Raw genomic sequence first — 23,529 nt, 5'->3', positions numbered from 1 at the left:
ACAACCCACCCATCATTTTGCACGACAATGCGCGGATGCATACAGCACAAGCTGTGGCTGCTCTATTCGTCGATGGGACTGGGAAGTACTGTACCATCCACCATACTCCCCGGAATTAAGTCCTTGTGACTTTGATTTGACTCTGAAAATGAAGGAACCACTACGTGGCATTCACTTCAGAACTGTTCCAGAGACTTGACAGGCAGTAGACCGCTTCATTCGTACCATCAACAGAACAGGCTCTGCTAACGGTATACTACGCCTTCCACATCGCTGGCAACAGGTTCTACACAGTGCTCGTGACTACTTTGAAGGATAGTAACAGGTGCAAACATGTAATTCTTTTGTATATCGGTTGTGAATAAATAGTTGCCACTATTTAAGTTCCAACCCTCGTATTATTTTGAAATTTTACTTAACTACTCCGGAATATTGTTGCAAGTGTTACTTCATAAACAGCTGATCAGTATATCTCTCATTCTAAAATCTGTGGTTTACCATAGACTAAAAAACTACTCTTACATAGTGTTCATGGTTTGGGCAGGTTTCATATTCAGACTACGAAAATAGCTGCCAGGACTTCACATAACGGAAATGGTGTGTGAATCCAATCAGTGTAATATTGTTAGTGGAAAATGAAAACTATAATTGCATGGACTCAGAATGACTACTTTTTTACAACATTAAGAAAAAATTACGGTAAAGTAGTGATGTTAGCTAGCCCAGTGGAAAAAGTAAAACACACGATGATGTAGAAAAATAAATAATGCAGCTTTCATTTTTACAATCAAAATTCTTCTAAAGCTGAACAGCAATAATACAAAAATCTCCTTAAGATTACACCAAAAACCTACAATGTATCACAGTCTTAAAACTGAAGAGAACGCATGATTTTTGTCCGATTCACAATTGGAACAGGGGAGGGAGAAAACTAGCATGTAACGGAAGTTCCACTTGCCACATACTGTAATAATGTGAATTGTGAAATATTATGAACAATATTTCAGAAAAAAGTCAAATGTTATGAAAGAAATCTCTCTAGATCTGATAGTAAGGGAGCTGACTTCACATGTTTGCTGCTGATGAACTCAACAGGTACTTTCAGACATCCCAGCTCTTACATGTAAACTTCATAACAAGAGACCCATTGCATCCATCTACTGTAGCTCTACAAGCTCACTATTTTCATCTGCAAAAATATTCTAGCTTCAGAATCATTTAATACATATTTATGGTATTACTATAAATTACAAATCTTTATTTTGACCAGACAGACATTACCAGTCATTAATATCATACAAGTGGAATTGTAACTAGAACGATAATTGGTTTGAAAATGACTTTTTTTGAAATAAGAGTTGGTATTTTTGGTAATGGTTTCTTAGTTATGTAACTAATCCAGCAAAAGGAATTAGATCCTGTGTCAAATGTAAAAAATGCACACTGCAGCCAAAACAGCTGATTTATTGTTTTCAGACATTGAGTCTGAATATATGCAAACAAGAAGTTCTGATTTTGTAATTTTAGCACGTAATTTTAGCACGTAATATAAGAGAAAATGACATATTATGGAAAACGATAGCAATGCTGTAGATAGGTTACCAGATTATGGAACAGACGGGCAAAATTTTCAAGGGAAGTAGTTCGCAAGAAAGCAAACATCTGACCCAGCAAAATGCACTCACAATATTTGAACAACATTCAGGACACAAAGGAAGCCATGCATTTTGACAAACGGAGTACAGCGTCCAGTCCCATAACAGCCCCCCCCCCCCCCCCCCCTCTACCCTCTATCAATCAGGTGCGACTGAGACGGGGCCGTGTAGTTGCCGCCAGCCATCCCATATCGTAGCGGCAGAGGGCACTCTTAGAGCCGCTGAAAGTAGTGTTACATAAACATCGATAAACAATCGGTTAATCGATAGCATCTGCACTATTGTCACTATCGGTAGTCTGGTTTAATTATCAATGGTCATGTCGTTTATAATGTAATTCTTCTTTAATAGGCGGGCGAAAGTTGTCAGATCCTATTACCTCTGTGGCGTGTGGAGTGCAGAGGGAAAGTAGATTGCGTGGTGATATTCAGTCAACGTCAATTATTGTAGGGAGTCCATGCTGTTTATAAACGTATGTTGTTAATAAATTGGCCACTGTGTGTGTGTGTGTGTGGGGGGGGGGGGGGGGCGTGTGAGAGGGAATTTTCTTGTTTTGTCTTCCAGCGATGACAACCCACGGTCGTGCGCATATGGTACCGACTAGATGCTTATGGTAACAATTACACATATAAATAGCATGGATTCATGCATGCGCATTATACAGATGGTCATCTTCAAATGTGTGAGCATACTTGGTTGTAGCAAGGAATACAAATGTAAATAAGACTGTTGTAATACAATGCAGTTAGTAGAGGGAAAAATTCCATTTTAAAGATTTGTTTAGTGTTTGTGATTGTACTAAATAATGCATTTTAAAATAAATGATTATTATCGTTATTAATTACTCGTATCTGCTACTATCCTCTTCTGTTTGTGTTTCCGAGTCCACATTGTACTTACAAGTGTTCTCAATAGTATATATTAATGTATAAGGTGATTCGAAAACACAAAATATCGATGCAGTCCCAACGCTCCTGCGTCACTTTCGCCTTTGTAGAAGCACAAATATCGTTCATACGTTGGTTACCTGTGTTGTGTTCGATTAGTGGAGCTTGTTCCTCCAGGGACGCAGCAGTCCCAGCAAAACTGAATATAGTAAAAGTTCAATCCGTGGAGTGTCAAAAAGTTTTATATTTGTATGGTGGCTGGACATAATCATCGAAACGTACAGCTGTATTTATATATTTTCCGCTTTCACAGTACTGCAATGCATATTTAAAGTCATTCGTGCGAAATGTGATTGTTTTAATGGATGTGAGACAAAACTAACCTCTTCTTGCCAAGAGCCGACGGTGAATGTCCGGGTATGCTTTTATCAAAACTCCTAATCCTGTAGATATTTCTTAAGCTCTTGCCACTTGTTTGAAACTTGTGAAGCGGCTGAATTAACTCACCATTATTTTTATTTTATTATTTTCCAAGTTTACAGCATTCTGAGATCTGATGATTTTTCGAGTCAAGACTAAGAAAGCTGCCCCTAAAGCTTCTAGCTCTTCGTGGTATCATAGAAAGTGACCTCATTGTGTCAACAATGGTTTCTTCGTCATTCATTTCGTTATTTAAATGCCACACAACCAAAGGATCATTCTTCGTCACGAAACGTTTGTACTAAAATTGTTGAATCGCTGTCGTTGGCAGCAGTGAGACAAAGAGCACAGCCGCCACGAAGTGTTGTGACTGGTGCCGACATAAAACGATAGTATCCAACAGCCGACGAAATCCTGCGCTTCCAAGGCTGCTTTGTTTGTGTGAGATGTGCATAAATAGTGTTTTGTTACTGTTTTGAAAATGAATCGTAAAAAATCAATCCCTGTGGAATTTTTCAAGAAAGTGTGAGGGAGGGGGGGGGGGGGATAATTATCAGTTTGTGAAGTGTATCATCTGCAGGAAAGAATATAAACATTCATGGTATACAAGTAACTAAAGAGACGACTTAAAAAGAAAGCATGGCAAAAAACTAGAGAACCAGAGATTAGTAGTAGAACTGAAGGGTGAGGGATCAAGTGCAAGTGGTGCAACCAAAAAAGAGAAGGTCTATAAAAAAATTATTTTAACAGAAGTCAGTTTACGACTCTCGTTCAAAAGTAGAGAGAACTCGATTCTCTTTACGCACAAATGATAATTATCGATGTGCTGCTGTACAGAACTTCTGAGCAACAAAGTTTGAAAAAATTTGTTCATACATTAGTCAGCAAATATGGGTTTCCAGATGGAACCACACTTAATGTTCACTGACCCAGAAACTGTATAAGGAGATAAAAAATAAATTAGAAAAAGTCCTTACAAAATGTAATTTTTGAATGTTTCGATGGACATTTGGACAACCAACGCAAATGAAGGCATATCGGCATTCACTTGTCACTTTATTATGGATGAAAAATTAGTTTCACCCATAGTAAAAGTGACAAAAATTGCAGGTCATTGCAACGTTGAATCTAGGGCACATGAAAATTACATTTTTTGAAATGTTTCCTTCTTTAACTTGTCAATGCCATGCTGAGTTTCGGTTCATTCTTGCGATAAAGTGCATGCCGGTACAAGTCAAGTCCGCATATGGTTGTATTCATGTCGGACCTCCAGCCGGAACATATAGTCGTCTGGACACTATTTCGGTGGTCCACCTGGCTGCCATATTCAGGTGAGTACGCCGTCGCACTATCTCGCCGGGATTGAAACCAAACACGTCGCTGCCGCTCCTTTATACACCGACCGTGGGTCCACCGTGCGTGCGCGAACATAACTGCCCTCTAGCGACAGGTACATCAGCTCACCGGTGGTGAAAGCTCGCGGAGACGATAAAAGCCGTCGCACCAGTCAGTGATTCCGTAATTGACCTACGTCAATATTTTGAAAAACTTAATGATACACAATAATGCCTGTGTATTAGAATATTGGGTAAAACCTCACTGTAGGTTGCTTTTAATGACCACAAAATAATTGTGCTGTCCAGCGACTTCAGTTCCTGCAGAGAATGTTTTCTCTATGGCAGGAAAAATAATGAATGTAAAATGCAACAGACTAAAGGACCAGACTTTAAGTACTAGTTCTTGTAAAACAAAATTTGCATACCTCGTATTGTCTTTAATCAATAAAAAATTCTCAGAAAGCTATTTTTCATTTAGAATACTTGCAGGAAACAGTCGATATATCGATCACCTTTAATATTATCGATAATATTGTATGTGTCAGTTATCGATGTTTAAGAAACACTAGCTGAAAGCATGGCGCAGTAGGCGCACATAACTGAATACGCCGGGTCCCTTCGCGACCACTGTCGGCATCTGTTGGAAAGGTGCGTTTCCGTTATTAACTGTGAGACGCCGGTGAGGGCGGTGTTGATCTGTGCTACCGCATTAAGTATTTCAAACATGCGGAGTACATTTTGGTTCCGTAAAACATCAGGTACTTGACAATGGACTTAAGCTTCCACTCCAAAAGCAAACTTGTCGCCGTGATTTTGCCAGTTACAGTTATCTATCGCGATTGACGAGTACATGTGTACCATATTTGTTGTTTATGAGAACAGAGAGACGTTGAGTGTTTCTGCGACTCTCTCCTGGTGGAAGTGCTCTTGTACTGTAATTAGTTAACGTCGATTATGAACCACGTCTTGAAAATAAGAGTAGTGACAAAGTATAATAATCACCATATTCTCCAATACTGAAAAAAGGAACTTTTCTCTCTGCACTGACAAATTCCATCGCGTGTTGTGCCTGTAAGATAATTGCTTACCAACACGGAGACTCACCCCCCTACTATTATTATTATTCTTTCTTTTCTCAGACGTTATGTCTGGTCAAAAATGGAAAGTGACGCGGACCTTGATCAAGCGTGACTTCCTTTTAACTGTACGGTATATGTTACACTGCATTTAGGAACTTTCGGGTAATTGAATAAGTGTCAATAATTACAGATTTCTGTAGTTGTATATACAAGTTTGGATGTAGCTGTATTGCGTTGATGTACTGGTGGATATTGTGTAGATTAGATTAGATTAATACTAGTTCCATGGATCATGAATACGACATTTCGTAATGATGTGGAACGAGTCGAATTTTCCAATACATGACATAATTAGGTTAATTTAACAACATACTTAAGTTAATATAACAACTTTATTTTTTTGTGTTTTTTATTTTATTTTTTTTTATTTTTTTAATATTTTTTCTTAATTTATATCTAAAAATTCCTCTATGGAGTAGAAGGAGTTGTCATTCAGAAATTCTTTTAATTTCTCCTTAAATACTTGTTGGTTATCTGTCAGACTTTTGATACTATTTGGTAAGTGACCAAAGACTTTACTGCCAGTATAATTCACCCCTTTCTGTGCCAAAGTTAGATTTAATCTTGAATAGTGAAGATCGTCCTTTCACCTAGTATTGTAGTTATGCACACTGCTATTACTTTTGAATTGGGTTTGGTTGTTAATAACAAATTTCATAAGAGAGTATATATACTGAGAAGCTACTGTGAATATCCCTAGATCCTTAAATAAATGTCTGCAGGATGATCTTGGGTGGACTCCAGCTATTATTCTGATTACACGCTTCTGTGCAATAAATACTTTATTCCTCAGTGGTGAATTACCCCAAAATATGATGCCATATGAAAGCAATGAGTGAAAATAGGCGTAGTAAGCTAATTTACTAAGATGTTTATCACCAAAATTTGCAATGACCCTTATTGCATAAGTAGCTGAACTCAAACGTTTCAGCAGATCATCAATGTGTTTCTTCCAATTTAATCTCTCATCAATGGACATACCTAAAAATTTGGAATATTCTACCTTAGCTATATGCTTCTGATTAAGGTCTATATTTATTAATGGCGTCATACCATTCACTGTACGGAACTGTATGTACTGTGTCTTATCAAAATTCAGTGAGAGTCCGTTTACAAGGAACCACTTAGTAATTTTCTGAAAGACATTATTGACAATTTCATCAGTTAATTCTTGTTTGTCAGGTGTGATCACTATACTTCTATCATCAGCAACTTTGCCTCTTCATGAATATAGAATGGCAAGTCATTAATATATAATAAGAACAACAAAGGACCCAAGACTGACCCTTGTGGAACCCCATTCTTGATAGTTCCCCAGTTTGAGGACTGTGCTGATCTTTGCATGTTACGAGAACTACTTATTTCAACTTTCTGCACTCTTCCAGTTAGGTACGAATTAAACCATTTGTCCACTGTCCCACTCATGCCACAATACTTGAGCTTGTCTAGCAGAATTTCATGATTTACACAATCAAAAGCCTTTGAGAGATCACAAAAAATCCCAATGGGAGGTGTTCGGTTATTCAGATCATTCAAAATTTGACTGGTGAAAGCATATATGGCATTTTCTGTGTGTTGTGACTCCTGTAGTTGATAGTATAATTGGTATAATGTCAACTTTATCCTGATGCCACATGTCCTTGACTTCCTCAGCCAGTTGGATGTATTTTTTCAATTTTTTTCTCCTGTTTTCTTTTGTATATTTGTTGTATTGGGTATGGATATTTCGATTAGTTGTGTTAATTTCTTCTTTTTATTGGTGAGTATGATGTCAGGTTTGTTATGTGGTGGTGTTTTATCTGTTATAATGGTTCTGTTCCAGTATAATTTGTATTCATCGTTCTCCAGTACATTTTGTGGTGCATACTTGTATGTGGGAATGTGTTGTTTTATAAGTTTATGTTGTAAGGCAAGCTGTTGATGTATTATTGTTGCTACATTGTCATGTCTTGTGGGGTATTCTGTATTTGCTAGTATTGTACATCCGCTTGTGATGTGATCTACTGTTTATATTTGTTGTTTGCAAAGTCTGCATTTATCTGTTGTGGTATTGGGATCTTTAATAATATGCTTGCTGTAATATCTGGTGTTTGTTGTTTGATCCCGTATTGCAATCATGAATCCTTCCGTCTCACTGTATATATTGCCTTTTCTTAGCCATGTGTTGGATGCGTCTTGATCGATGTGTGGCTGTGTTGGATGATACGGGTGCTTGCCATGTAGTGTTTTCTTTTTCAAATTTACATTCTTCGTATCTGTCGATGTTATGCGATCTAAAGGGTTGTAGAAGTGGTTATGAAACTGCAGTGGTGTAGCCGATGTATTTATACCAGTGGTTGCTTTGTTATTATTATTATTATTATTATTATTATTATTATTATTATTATTATTATTATTGTATATGTGCGCAGTCCCGGTACACACGAAAACTGCACACCTCAGTAACGTAAAACGCCGCTATAGGCGAAAAAAACGAAATAGCGCATCCCATCTCCAATTTATCACCTGGCTGCCCCATTTTAATTTAGCTCTCTTGCGCCGTGGCACGTTTCTGTGGGACAAGGATTTCGATGTATGCCAGGAATGTAAACATGCACCTGCAAACAAACAAAACATTAATCACACAACTTTCTTTGCGATGTGATAGTTAAAACTTCCATGACCTCCCTTCGTATTATCTAGCGAAATGGCGCATTGGTTTAGAAGACACAGAACTTACTTTTGGAAGGAACAGGGTTCAAATCACCAGATTTAGGTTTTCAGTGGCCTCCCATAATGGTTTGGCATATTCAGGAAGAGCTGCTTTGGGAAAGACGTGGCCAATCCCTCCCTCCCTTGTTCAAACTGTACTTACACGCGGAAACTAATGACCCCTCAGTCTATGGTTTATGTGACGTTAAATCTAATCTTCCTTCAGCTACCCACCACCTCCACTAGCTTTGCGAAAACGTCTTGTTCGTCCCCACTAACGACACAGGGGAAGCACATTGAAGAAAGAAAAATACTTACTGAGGATATTGACGATTTCATAATAACTAAACAGTCGTTTGTAACGTTTAAGACTGAAACGCATTTCAGGTGCATTGCGTTTTCCCTACTGGCGTAACAAGCCGTAATTTTTTAAATTTTTTTTTATTTGTACAACTAGGGCACCTTGCTGTAAACAGTCAAGCTTATTATGTTAGCCACTAACCGTTTGGGAGTGTTACATGTCCATCGTCAAGTGAATATATCAGTTACTACAGTAAGTGCGACTTTTATAGGGGCTTATCGTCACTAAAAGACAGTGCCATAAGATACTCAGAAATCGTACATTCATTACATCCATGCAGTACTGACATAAATCTACCTCATGATAGAGATTGAAAGGCGTAGTTAAAAATATAATAAATGTTGCAGCATTTCGTATATCCAATTCATATTCATAACATTCACAGTCAAGCCTAGCGTAAAACGTTCGTATTTTAAGTTGCGGCCGCTGTCGACGGAGCATTAAGCAGCAAGAAAGAATATGTGTGAAGTTGGGAAGAGGTCTTTTGAGCCCTTTCCTGAGGCGGCGGCGTGTGCTTTCTCCGAAGTGCTCTGCACGCCTGTGCCCTGTCCGCCCACACGAAGCGCTCGGCTTTCTCCCGGCCGTAGAAACACTTCGCGCCACGTCACACGGCCTGCATCCTACCCCGCTTATGCATCCGGCGACAGCGAAAGCCGCACGGCCAGTGCATACTCGGCGAGCCCGAGTGGCTTCTGATAGCTGCACACCGTATCAGTTATCACCTCACGCCCTAGTTTAGAACTGCTGCTATGGAATGGGCCAGTCACGTGACCAGCCACAAATAGGGAGTTCAGAAAGTGAAAGTGAAAAATTCGGAAATGCCCATGTTTATGTACAGGGTGTTTCAAAAAGACTCAACCGATATCACAAGACTAACACCGATGAACCAGAGTATTATAACGACCTGGTTAATAGCGTGTTGGTCCACCTTTTGAACGCAATACAGCGGAATTTAACGACAAAGTACGAATCCTTCGGATATCATAAAAGCCTGATAGTGATACCTCCTGAGCGCTAAGTCACCCGAAGCTAGGACGTCTGAATTCTGTCAGTCACGCTCTCGTTTTTCTATAGTATAAGGAATTACGTATCTGGACGTAGTAATTAATTGTGCATTATTTTAAGGCGTTTATTTACAAACGTATCGCTGTGGCATCCCAAACATTTATTTAACGTCGATTTGCAACAAGCACATCCTTCAACCACGCAATTAGAACTTTTTCAGGTAAGTATTTTTCCAGAGACGCAACTGTATTTGTTGTGAAGAACGACACGGGACGTGAAAAAGTAGGTGGAAAAGGAACAGGTGACGTCACAGCGTGGAATTCCGCGTTTCATTACACTGCGATGCGTGAAGTAGTGTGTCTGGCGTATCAGATTTTTGCTTCGTGGCCAGGCGACATCATTTGGCGTCACAAGCAGAAGATAAGAGCCGCCATATTGTATGGCGCTAAACATCAGAGTAAGTGGTATGGATATAAGTTGTTTCTGAACATATGCAAATTGAGGATCTCCCGAAAACGTTCTAGCTACGGTTTTTAATAAGACAGAAAACTACGTATCGGTAGGTAAAGGCTTACTTTAGTTGACGTCTTTACTGTTACAACTTGTGTGCTATGAAAGTACACTGTTTCAGTGGTACGACAAAATGATGATCTACCAAAAGCGCGTTTTTCTGGTAAAATTTGCATATTAAATATCATATAATGACATTTGTGGATACAGTCTTTACAGAACATATGCCAAGACTCGGTTGCTACGTCGAACTAGTAGCACAGTGAAGAGTATCGTGGGCGTGGAGTTGAGTGCAAGCCAGCAGGTTCGCGTCCGCCTTCTTCCAAAAATACATAAATAAAATAAATAAATAAAAATAAAAAATCCACCTATTCTTGTCTAAGATTCTGGGTCTTTCTTATTCATGTAATAGAGGCATTGTCGCAAAAATCGATGCCATTTATTATAAATAATGTCCCCAAAATGAGATTTTCACTCTGCAGCCGAGTGTGCGCTGATTTGAAACTTCCCGGCAGATTACAGCTGTGTGTCGGATCGAGTTCGAGTCTCGGTCCGGCACCCAGTTTTAATCTGCCAGGAAGTTTCATAAATAATGTGTTTAATGCAATTCTTGTTGCAAAGTCCAACGACTGGAATGTTTCTCCAGTGTCCAGAAACCTTATCGCTTGTCTGTGTCTGAAAGTAAACTCAACTTACACACTGGAAGTTTTTGCTGTTGTGAAATTTTTGTAAAAACGGGCTCATGTTTGTGTCTTGCCAGTACCATTATTTTTTCTGATGGTGAGCAGCTTCGAATAAATTCCTTCCATTCAAATGAAGCCACGAAGCGAATTTCGATTGTGTAATGTGTGTGATGAACTAAATTATTTCTGAGTGCCGGTAAGAAATGCAACATCGAGAATATGGATATTATGCACGCACAAACTGACATTGGACACTACACCTTAACTATAATCAATTTAAAATTGAAATGGGATGAAAATTCAATTGAGTTAACGAGTAATTTCTGCTAGCATCTGTCTCGGATCGCTGTACAGCATTATTTAGTGTTCCTCCATCAACAATTCATTGCTTAGGCTATCGACGAGTCAAGAATCTTCTTCGCGAATTTCTCCGCTCTTCTTCGACAATCTCTAGTATACTTAACACGGCTGCTTTTCGCGCTTCCATTTTTGTAAAAAAAAATTAAAAAAACTGTGTGGTTTGCGAGACAAAGAAGACAACAGCTGCTGCACATGGCCGAGAGCGCAGTTCACGTTTACCAGTTCGTCTCATGTGCGTACGGTGCTCTCTTTCGTGAGGTCGGATGCCCCGTCCGCATCGACGTCAACGTTAAATGAGTCCGTGTGAGGCCGGATTTACGTGTCGATTCGCAAAAGTTAATCCAAGAACGGGTTGCCTTTTCCTTGCAGTCTCATGTGAAAAAGTAAGCTAAGTTGAACTACACAGCTCCTAGGTTACCGTTTACGGGCTTGTGGCTATTCTGAGAAAGACACAGTGAGGTTTAGTTCACGGGGGCAATATTTCATGCCGATACTAATTTCTGACGCTTTCTAAGACCGCCGGTCCTCTATAACCTAATCTCCAGCGTTCGATATTTGGCAGAGCGACGTGACGTTGCGCTGACGTTCGGTCCAGTACGGACCGACATTAAGGATACAGAGTACTTATAAAATTGTGGAAAAATCGAAATTTTTTATGACTTTATTAAATTCTATAGTCTTTCCTGATTACATTGCTATATACATTATAGGGTTTCAAATGAAAATGACCTCTATATACCAAATTTTAAAGTTACGGTCATATATGCCGCCACGCCCCCTTTATTTCTGTTACAGAAACCAGTATTATTTCGAAAAGAACTGAACTTTCTGTTTCCAGCGATTATACGTATTATACATAGTATATGTTGGTAACAGTGCAAGTTTCTAGTGTTTGTAAATGATAATCTTTGCTAGTATTTACTTTTGTTTTGCTGAAGTGGTTCGTTCACGTGCTACTGAATGTTTGTTTCCCAAGTGATATATATATATATATATATATATATATATATGTGTGTGTGTGTGTGTGTGTGTGTAAATACATATCCTTCAGTGTGCAATACATACGAATAATGCTACACATCAAGAAACTCAATAAAAGGAAATTCCGTGGTAACCAGTTCACAAACAAAGCAAGCCACACTGTTGAAAGTAACCTATGTATCAGTTCTACAGTGAAGAAACTCCGACGTGGCACGCCTCCTGGTGATTCCAATTTTTGTGTTAACAATGGCGCTGTTTGTAGAGGATTTGTTGTTGTTGATGTGAGCATCATATCTTTGATAAAGAAAGTGGCGAAATGTAAACAATGTGATGGTGTAGGCAGTCTGGAAATAACTGAACAACAAAGTAGCAGGAAGGGTTTAGCGTCAAAATTAGTTCTGTTTAGATCTTGCAACAAATCTACCTCGAAAATGACTTCAGACATTGTGCATAATTCATATGATGTGAATTTGAAGTTAGTGTATGCAACGCGTGCAATAGGAAAAGGAAAAATGGTTGCTTAAACGTTTTGTGACTTGATGGGCCTTCCTCCTCCTCCCAGTAGGATCAGCAAGCACGTAAATATACTTTTAGAGGCCTGGACGGTTGTGTCTAAAACATCTACGAAACATGCAGTAGAAGAAACTGTAAATATTAGTGGAACCAGGGACATTACTGTTGCACTTGATGGGACATCGTTCCTTGAATGGTGTTGTGCTACTTCTCTGGAGAATGGAAAAGTTGTTGATGTTGAGTGCTTATCTAAGTACTGCCACACCTGTCATGATAACACTGAAGGACATACTGAACATCAGTGTTCTAAGAATTATGATGGTTACAGTGGAGATATGGAATGTGATGGAGCTCTAAAAATATTTCAGAGGTCGGTTTCCGTTTATAACGTTAAATATACGAGGTACCTGGGCGATGGGGCTAAAGCTTTAAATAAAATTGAGTTCAATGTGTATGGTGATACCTTGGTAACAAAACTGGAGTGTTGTGGACATGTGCAAAAGAGGATGGGTGTTAGTTTGAGGAAGCTACGAAGAGAAATGAAAGGACTGTTGTTACCTGATAGAGAATCTCTGTCTGGCCGAGACAGATTGACAGAAACTGAAATAGATCTTCAGAGTTATTATGGACTGGTCATTAGACGAACTGCACCTTTGAATGATGTTGCAGCAATGAGAAAAGCTGTATGGGCCACCTACATTCAAAAACTGTCCTCAGATGACCGCCCTGTTCACGGACTTTGCCCTAAAAGAGCAGATTCTTGGTGTGGTTACCAAAAAGCAAAAGAAAGTGGTCAAATATACCATCATGAGCATTCTTTTCCTGAGCCTGTTACGAATAAAATAAAACCAATTTTTAGAGACCTGAGTGTGACCCTGTTTTGCTTAGTAAATGTATTCATGGATGCACTCAGAAAACAAATCAAATTTTCAACCATTGCTTATGGGAAAGATTACCCAATAATGTTTTTGTAAATACATTATAAGCTGGTGTACTAGATGCAGCGATATGTTTCAAGGATGGAGTGATTGAAAGATTGGAGGTCCTGAGAAATTTAGGCATAAAATGTGGCTCTAATATGGAAGATAAATTGCTTGCGTGTGACAGACAACAGGTGTCTGAAGCTGAAAGCTTCGCTCTTGAAGTTACCAAAGAAGCAAGATGTGCTAAAAGGAATGCCAAGAGGAAGATTGAAGACGAGAGATGCTGCAGAATGCTTGAGGAATGTTCTGAGGCCCAGTTTAATTCGACTCATATCTTCAACCACAATTTCCTGCAAGTTGTATTTTTCAGAATTCAGGTACAAATATTTCCTAAAGTTTTTAAGGCATTGCTGTAATTTTTTTCTGTAACTTACGATAGTCCATACTTACGCAGTAGACCTAAAGCTTCATTGCAGAACCAACTGAATTATAAAAAAATAACATTTTTATTAGGAAAAAATTATTAAAATTAAAATTTGATGTTTTTAATCCTTGTAATATAGATAATAGGTGGAATTAAATAGGTCTAGTACCTCAGCCATCATGTAATGCATGTCTGGTTAAAGTTTGAAGGAGACCAAATGTATAACATTGGATTAAATGGTACTTCAATTTGAGGGAAAAAAAGCACTCAGTCTTCAGGCCACCAGTGGCCTACCGCAACCATCCGACCGCCGTGTCATCCTCAGTGGAGGATGCGGATAGGAGGGACGTGGGGTCAGCATACCACTCTCCCAGCCGTTATGATGGTATTCTTGACCGAAGCCGCTACTATTCGGTCGAGTAGCTCCTCAATTGGCATCACGGGGCTGAGTGCACCCCGAAAAATGGCAACAGCGCATGGCGACCGGGATGGTCACCCATCCAAGTGCCGACCACGCTCGACAGCGCTTAACGTCGGTGATCTCACGGGAACCGGTGTATCCACTGCGGCAAGGCGGTTACCCTCAATTTGAGGAAGCATTTTGGAAAAAATAATTGCATTAGTTTCTGTGTAATTTTTTTAATAACCGTAAGCAGGCTAAAAAGTATTCAAAATACTTCTAATTTGTTTAGAAAGTGTGCTGCATTACCTGATATTAACAAAAATCTGTAAAACATATACAGAATGAAATTTTCACTCTGCAGCGGAGTGTGCGCTGATATGAAACTCCCTGGCAGATTAAAACTGTGTGCCCGACCGAGACACTAACTCGGGACCTTTGCCTTTCGCGGGCAAGTGCTCTACCATCTGAGCTACCGAAGCACGACTCGCCCGGTACTCACAGCTTTACTTCTGCCAGTATCTCGTCTCCTGTCTTCCAAACTTTCATATCAGCGCACACTCCGCTGCAGAGTGAAAATTTCATTCTGGAAACATCCCCCAGGCTGTGGCTAAGCCATGTCTCCGCAGCCTCCTTTCTTTGAGGAGTGCTAGTTCTGCAAGGTTCGCAGGGGAGCTTCTGTAAAGTTTGGAAGGTAGGAGACGAGATACTGGCAGAAGTAAAGCTGTGAGGACCGGGCGTGAGTCGTGCTTCGGTAGCTCAGATGGTAGAGCACTTGCCCGCGAAAGGCAAAGGTCCCGAGTTCGAGTCTCGGCCGGGCACACAGTTTTAATCTGCCAGGGAGTTTCAAAACATATACATTATAAACAGTTCCAGAAAGAAATAGGTGTTGATTTTTACATAATATTGAACCGAAAAGTACCCTGTATCCTCTGTACTGTGTGTTGCAGCCGGTTGCCTGAGCTGGAGGTGCAGAGGTGTCGGCAGCCGCAGCCGGTCCGTGGTCGGCCGCCGGCGACATGACGCGGGTGCGGGAGTGGGGGCTGCAGGACCGGCCGCTCAACACGGTGCACTTCGAGTCGCCGTCGCACACGGGCACGCTGCTCTGCGGGCTCAACACGCTGCGCTCCAAGGGGCTGCTGCTCGACGTCACCCTCGTTGCAGAGGGCGAAGCCTTCCAGGTACATTCCTGGTCCCAACCTGCGGCGCGCAACCGGCGAAAATTTTGTCCTAACTAAATCTAAGAATTACGAATTAGAGCAATTTTCGAATTAAAAGCCTATAATGCAGCACTAGAGGTTTATTTGATATTATACAGCACAAAATTCTAGTATGCTGTTGTTGTGGTCTTCAGTCCTGAGACTGGTTTGATGCAGCTCTCCATGCTACTCTATCCTGTGCAAGCTGCTTTATCTCCCGGTTCTTACTGCAACCTATATCCTTCTGAATTTGCTTAGTGTATTCATCTCTTGGTCTCCCTCTACGATTTTTACCCTCCACGCTGCCCTCCAATACTAAATTGGTTGTATCCCGGTTGCCCCAGAACATGTCTTACCAACCGGTCCCTTCTTCTTGTCAAGTTGTGCCACAAACTCCTCTTCTTCCGAATTTTATTCAATACCTCCTCACTGGTTATGTGATCTACCCATCTAATCTTCAGCATTCTTCCGTAGCACCACATTTCGAAAGCTTCTATTCTCTTCTTGTCCAAACTATTTATCGTCCATGTTTCACTTACATACATGGCTGCACTTCATACAAATACTTTCAGAAACGACTTCCTGACACTTAAATCTATACTCGATGTTAACAAATTTCTCTTCTTCAGAAACGCTTTCCTTGCCATTGCCAGTCTACATTTCATATCCTCTGTACTTCGACCATCATCAGGTATTTTGCTCCCCAAGTAGCAAAACTCATTTACTACTTTAAGCGTCTCATTTCCTAATCTAATTCCCTCAGCACCACCCGATTTAATTCGACTACATTCCATTGTCCTTGTTTTGCTTTTGTTGATGTTCATCTTATATCCTCCTTTCAAGACACTGTCCATTCCGTTCAGCTGCTCTTCCAAGTCCTTTGCTGTCTCTGACAGAATTACAATGTCTTCGGCAAACCTCAAAGTTTTTATTTCTTCTCCACGGATTTTAATACCTACTACGAATTTTTCTTTTGTTTCCTTTACTGCTTGTTCAATATACGTATTGAATAACATCGGGGAGAGGCTACAACCCTGTCTCACTCCCTTCCCAACTACTGCTTCCCTTTCATGCCCCTCGACTCTTATAACTGCCATCTGGTTTCTGTACAAATTGCAAATAGCCTTTCGCTCCCTGTATTTTATCCCCGCCACATTAAGAATTTGAAAGAGAGTATTCCAGTCAACATTGTCAAAAGCTTTCTCTAAGTCTACAAATGCTAGAAACGTAGGTTTGCCTTTCCTTAACCTAGCTTCTAAGGTAAGTAGTAGGGTCAGTATTGCCTCGCGTGTTCCAACATTTTTACGGAATCCAAACTGATCTTCCCCGAGGTCGGCTTCTACCAGTTTTTCCATTCGTCTGTAAAGAATTCGTGTTAGTATTTTGCATCCGTGACCTATTAAACTGATAGTTCGGTAATTTTCACATCTGTCAACACCTGCTTTCTTTGGGATTGGAATTATTATATTCTTCTTGAAATCTGAGGGTATTTCGTCTGTCTCGTACATCTTGCTCACCAGATGGTAGAGTTTTGTCAGGACTGGCTCTCCCAAGGCCGTCAGTAGTTCTAATGGAATGTTGTCTACTCCCGGGGCCTTGTTTCGACTATGCTGTTAGAGATCAAAAATTAATAATTCTCTTCCTTGGTGATTTTGTTGTATGGGAATTAGGCTGTGTTTATAGGTTCGTTCGAGATACGGTTGCAGTCGTTGTAACCAGACGAATGCGTTCAACGCAGGTATTCTCCTAGGTTCCCCCCCCCCCCCCCCCCCCCAGGGGCTCAGCATTCATTTGCTGAGTACGGGATTGCCGACCGCGGGGTCCTGTCACCTTAAACCCCGGACATGCTTCAGCGACCACCGCCTGGCGCAGCGGTGGAATGTTGTGTGCTGCGGGGAATGGTAATCTTGGCTTGACCGCCTGGATTGCGAGGAAGGTAAACCTCTATAAAAAACCCTTAATCTTACGGTGTGCTGCGCGCCTATAAGATGCATGGCTGTTGGGGTGGAACAGTCGCAAGCGGGCAACCTCTGGGGCACCTGCCGCACCCCAGTTGTATAAGGCTTACTCAGGCACGCGGGGCTCTGTCTGAGCGGACCTTTAGTTCCCTAGCTGCTCGTGGGACCACAATGGACCCTTCGACCTCTACGTTTCCCCCTACCAGTGGATTGGGTGGGCCACTGGTAGGAAAACACACCCAATCGAAAAAGCGACTTCGTGCTGCGAGTCCTCCAGCGCCTGGTGTTACTAGAGATTTATCAGACCGTCGTAACAGAGCACATGCTGATATCCAGAATGTGTTTTTGATTGTCGAACGGAAGGAAGGTAGCTTTGAGAGAGTTTCTCCCTTTTACATCCACAAGGGTCTTGGGGGAATTGCAGGAACACTGAAATCTGTGAAGCGTCTGCGCAATGGGACTCTGTTAGTTGAAACTTCTAGTTCCCGTCAAGTCACTTCTCTTAGGAAAGCAACCTGTCTCGGAGAGTACGCTATCGAGACCGAGCTACACTCCACTTTGAACTATAGTAAGGGTGTTGTGACATGTAGGGACTTGGTGGATATCCCCAAGGACGAGTTGAAATCTGAGTGGGCTGACGAAGGTATTGTCGACGTGCAGCATATTATGAAAAGAGTCGATGGGGACCTAGTCAAATCCGACTCGTTTATTCTCACGTTCAATTGCCCGAGACTCCCAGAGCATGTTAAAGCGGGTTTCCTACGTTTGCCAGTACGGCCATATTTCCCCAACCCAATGCGCTGTTTTAAATGTCAGCGCTTTGGGCATACTACGTTGGGGTGCAATGGGATAGCCACTTTTGGTAAATGTGGTCAGCCTGCCCATGAAGGAGCCGATTGTTCATCGCCTGTGAAGTGCGTGAATTGCTCTGGGAGTCACCCTGTCTGGAGCCGGGTCTGCCCCATCTATCTCGAGGAACGGAAGATATAGGAGATCAAAATATCTAAGCGCATCCCCTATGGTGAGACCAAGAAGCTCTTTAAGGCCATGCAGCCTCCTGTGTTTACAACATCTTTCGCTTCCACTCTGCAGAAACCGGTACAGTTGGCCACTGTTGCTACACAAACGGAGGTTGCTAGTGTCAGCACTAATACCCGCATTTGCCAGTGCACTTGTGCTGCTGCGGTTGTTTTGCAACCTGCAGCTCTCCCCACAACGTCGGACAAGGCCGTGGTTGCTGACATTGGGGTACTTCCTGCCCCTCCCCATATAGCACCTTCTGCCCAGGCGAGTAAAGCTCCAACTGTTGACAAGGTTCTGCATTCTAAGCCCCCCAAGACGAAGACGCCGAAGGTGAAGGTTTTGCCACCTGAGGAGACTAGTCAGGGTCAGTCCAATGACGATGCCATCGTACTATCTGACATCTCCCTTGGGTCGCCATCGGAGCTGATGGACATTGATGTCGACCGGGGGCGATCTTCTCGCCCCAGGACTAAATCTCCGGCCAGTACGGGCTCTCCTCCAAAGCACAGGGGCAGGGTGAAAATTCAGCCACCCTGATCACTGGCTCCCATATTACAGTGGAACCTGAATGGGTTCAGGACGCATGTGGCCGAATTACAACTCCTTGTAGAGAGCGCCCCTTGTGCTTATGTCTCCAAGAGACACATTTCCGGGCCACTGATGCTCCTTCTTTACGGGGCTATACCGTGTATCGAAAAGATAATCTGATGGGGGAAAGGGCAAAGGGTGGTGTTGCGGTTTTTGTCCATGACAGGCACCACTCATCTGAGCTCCCTCTCGTTACGGACTTGCAAGCAGTTGCAGTTGACCTTCTTGTGGGGCGGAGGCTCACAATCTGTTCCGTTTACTTACCGCCTCAGGATGCAATAGACTCTGAGGCTCTCACAGACCCTATTACCCAACTCCCCCGCCCATTTCTCCTTCTGGGGGACTTCAGTGCTCATAATTTCTTATGGGGCTCTAAGACTACTTGCCCCAGGGGTCGCATTCTGGAAAGCCTCATGGCAACCGAAGAACTGTGCATCCTCAACTCTGGTGCTCCCACTCATTTCTGTACTGCTTCTGGGTCGTCGTCAGCTATTGACCTTTCCTTTTGCTCTCCAGCAATCGCGGATTCTGCTCTGTGGGAGGTTGCCGCTGACGTCCATTCTAGTGACCACTTCCCCCTTTGGATTCGCCTCCTGGATGAGACTGTGGCATTACCAGTGCCGCCCAGGTGGCACCTCTGCAGAGCTGACTGGACACTTTTCAGCGATTTAGCTGTTTTGGAACACCGTGCCAGCGTCCACGAATGGGTCGACCATGTTACAGCCGTGATCTCCCATGCTGCTGAATTGTCGATCCCACGGTCCTCAAGTCATCCCAAGAGGCGCCCTGTCCCTTGGTGGACCACTGAGTGCCGCTCAGCCATCCGAGCCCGCCGTCCCTTAGCTGACAATCTTGCGGCCTTTCGGGTGGCAAGGGCCAAGGCGCGGCGAGTGATTAAAGAGAGCAAACGACGGTCATGGCAATCGTTCCTGAACTCCATCTCCCGCTCCACTAGTTCTACAAAAGTATAGGAAGCCATCAGGAGGATTTCCGGGAAACGCAGCCAACTACCTGTCACGGCATTGCTGCATCAGGGATGTCTCCTCACGGCGCCGAAAGACATAGCCCAGACACTGGCCATGCATTTTGCCGAATCTACTGCCACTATTAACTGTGATCCAGATTTCTGCCGCTACCGCACTGCCATCGAGAGGGATCACTTGGACTTCCGGTCTCCAAATTCTGAACCCTAAAACTGCCCCTTCACAATGTGGGAACTGGATTCGGCGCTGTCTGCGGCTCATGATACTGCGCCAGGTGATGATCAAATCCTGTACAGCATGCTGCAGCACTTGTTGCTGCCATCCAAGGAAGTTCTCCTGAATTGTTTTAATATGATATGGTCATCCGGCACGTTCCCTGACTCGTGGAGGGAGGCGATTTTGGTTCCCCTCCTCAAACCGGGAAAAGACCGAATGCATCCCAGTAGTTATCGGTCTATTGCTTTGACGAGCTGTGTCGGGAAGACATTGGAACGCATGGTCAACCGTCGCCTGGTTTGGCTGCTCAGGACCAGGCAGCTCCTTAGCCACTCTGTGTGGCTTTCGGAGATGTCGTTCAACTATAGACAACTTGACCCTGCTTGAGGCGGCCATCCAGCAGGCCTTCCTACGTAACCAGCATTGTCTAGGTGTATTCTTTGACATTAATAAGGCGTATGACACTACTTGGCGCCGCCTTATCCTCAGTCAACTCCATCAGTGGGGCTTTCGTGGTCATCTCCCCATCTTCATTCGGTCCTTTCTTTCCCGCCGCCTCTTTCGATATCGGATTGGTAATGTGCTATCTGACTTGTACGTGCAGGAGAATGGTGTCCCTCAGGGAAGCGTTTTAAGTGTCACCCTCTTTGCCATCGCCATTAACAGTATCACGTCCACTATCCGGAGTCCTGCCCAGTGCTCCTTGTTTGTGGACGATTTTGCTGTTTTCTGTTCTTCCTCCAGTCTTGTCACTGCTAGTCGGCAGCTGCAGCTTACGATAAAGCGATTAGAGGCATGGACTGCGAAGACGGGTTTTACCTTTTCTGCAGACAAATGTGTGTGTGTGTTCATTTTAATCGTTCTCGACGTGCTTTTACCTCCCCTGAATTGCGTCTGAGGGACACCATTCTTCCTTTTAGAGACACTGTGAGGTTCCTGGGCCTCACTTTTGATTCCAAGCTGTCGTGGTTGCCGCACCTTAAAGACCTCAAGGTGCAGGCCCTGAAGGCGCTGAATATTTTGAAGTGTCTGAGCCATCGGTCCTGGGGAGCAGATCGGGCGCGTCTGCTGCAGTTTTATAGGGCTTTCGTCCGGTCGCGTCTTGACTATGGATGCACTTTGTATGGGTCAGCGAGGCCTTCGTATCTGAAGATTCTTGACGCAGTACACCATGAGGGTATCAGACTGGCTACTGGTGCCTTCCGTACCAGTCCCATCCCCAGCCTGTGTGCTGAGGCAGGGGAACCGCCGCTCGCCATCCGGCGGAAACTCCTCATGGTGCGACGGGTGTGTCAATTCCTTGCCTGTCCTACCTCCCCTGCATACCCTACTGTTACCCGACCGCCTATGGAACGTCTCTTTTCCAGTCGTCCAAGGGCAACGAGACCATTTGGGATTCGTGCCAAGCATTTGCTTGAGTCCCTTGGTGTGGAGCGTGTGGCACCCCAACTCCAGGGTTTTACCCGCCTGCCTCCCTGGTTGCTCCAGAGGCCCAGCGTCCTTTTAGACTTGTCAGAGTACCGGAGGAGCTGCACTCCTGCGTTTGTTTTTACCTCCTTATTTTACGATATTTTAAACCAGCATGCCGACCATGTACCAGTATTTACGGATGGCTCTAAACAGGGGGACTCTGTTGTTTGTGCTGTTGTTTTCCCTGATCGAGTCGTCAAGTTACGGCTTCCTGCAGCGTTTACCATCTTTGATGCCGAATTGTTTGCGATCTTGCGGGCATTGGAGCAGATGAGATGTGTTCCCAGTCTTAAGTTTCTCATCTGTTCTGACTCCCTGAGTGCCCTTCAGACCATGCAACACTTGTACCCAGCGGATACGGTCGTCCAGAACATCCATGATGCCCTACTCCACCTGCAACGGCAGGGGAAGGAGGTTTCTTTCTGCTGGGTGCCGGGGCACGTGGGTATTAGGGGAAACGAACTGGCGGGTGTGGCTGCCAAAGATGCATGTTCCCTCCCTCACGTTGTTGAATGTGCCGTCCCCCTCCATGCTGTTACCTCCCTTTTGCGTTTTCGTGTTATGCGTCATTGGGAAGAGGAGTGGCTGGCAGTCGGTGAAAATAAGCTGCGTCTGGTCAAGGCCACCACGCGGCCATGGCGTACGTCCTACCAGTCATGCAGGCGGGATGAGGTTCTCCTCACTCGCCTTCGCATCGGGCACAGTCCCTTAACGCACGGTTTTTTACTCCGGCGGGAGGACCCCCCAATCTGCAGTGCTTGTGGCGTCCAGATTACTGTCCGCCACATTTTACTTGACTGTCCTTTATTCTCTGACCAGAGGGCGGTGGTTTCCTTGCCACCGGATTTGCCCTCTATTTTGCAAGACGACGCAACGACTGTGGTTAAGGTCTTACGGTTTTGTGTCCTGTCCAATTTGTTGCCTCGGATTTTAGGGAGCGGATTTTAATGTGCTGCTGGGTGACTGGCTCACCCAGGCTTTAGGTAAGAGGTCCGCCAGTCACGATTACCTACTTGTTTCACTTCGATTTCTGTTCTCTTTTCTTTGTGTTTCCTTTCCTTTTTAGTGCGTTTCTTCTCCTCTTGTTTTGCCTCTGTATATGAGGATTTGTAACTGCGTCAGGTCTGTGTCTTTTAGCCGTTCTCCTTGTTCGCTGTCCGTCTTCGTCCCTTCACAGCATGTGTTCCTGTTTCTATGCGTTTGGGCGCTGATGACCACGTTGTTTAGCGCCCGAAAACCTCAAACCACACACACTCACTCCTAGTTCCCGTGGTTAGTGTGCACAGCATGTTCGAGTGACGGCAAATAGACGTTTGCAACTACTTTCGACTAAAGGAAATTCTTATGAATCCAAAGCGGTTAATAACACTGCTCCAGGGAGATCAGCGTGAGCATGCATAGTGCGTAGCTTTTTTTTTTTATTCACTGTCGTAGCAGTCTCGTTGAAGGAAATAGCCGGCCATTGTGGCCGAGCTGTTCTAGGCGCGTCAGTCTGGAACCGCGCTGCTGCTGCGGTCGCAGGTTCGAATCCTGCCTCGGGCATGGATGTGTGTGCTGTCCTTAGGTTAGTTAGGTTTAAGTAGTTCTAAGTTCTGGGGGATTTATGGCCTCAAATGTTAATCCCCTTAGTCCTCAGAGCCATTTGAACCATTCCATTATGCAGATGCAGAAAAACGCATGCGCACGCGCGAAATAACTCGTACTGTGCGTGTGTGCGTAGCAACAGCAGCAGCAGGTACATCGTTGTTGTTGTTGTTGTTGTTGTTGTCTTCAGTCCGGAGACTGGTTTGATGCAGCTCTCCA

At 43.4% G+C, this 23,529-nt stretch overlaps 1 protein-coding gene across 3 annotated transcripts in view; it reads left to right on the top strand.

The window, feature by feature from the left end:
- Positions 1 to 23,529, top strand: part of LOC124776370 (kelch-like protein 26) — a 305,806-nt gene that overhangs the window by 213,476 nt on the left and 68,801 nt on the right. For all 3 annotated transcript variants that reach the window (XM_047251345.1, XM_047251329.1, XM_047251337.1), the window contains exon 3: positions 15,240 to 15,470. In XM_047251345.1, coding sequence (XP_047107301.1) covers positions 15,309 to 15,470 — 162 coding nt within the window. In that variant the 5' untranslated portion in view covers positions 15,240 to 15,308. The remainder of the gene's footprint in view (positions 1 to 15,239; positions 15,471 to 23,529) is intronic.

Source organism: Schistocerca piceifrons, chromosome 1 (genome assembly GCF_021461385.2).
Source record: "Schistocerca piceifrons isolate TAMUIC-IGC-003096 chromosome 1, iqSchPice1.1, whole genome shotgun sequence".
NCBI classification, from domain to species: domain Eukaryota; kingdom Metazoa; phylum Arthropoda; class Insecta; order Orthoptera; family Acrididae; genus Schistocerca; species Schistocerca piceifrons.
Note: the sequence above shows the minus strand (reverse complement) of the source record. Positions and strands in the feature narration are given on the sequence as shown.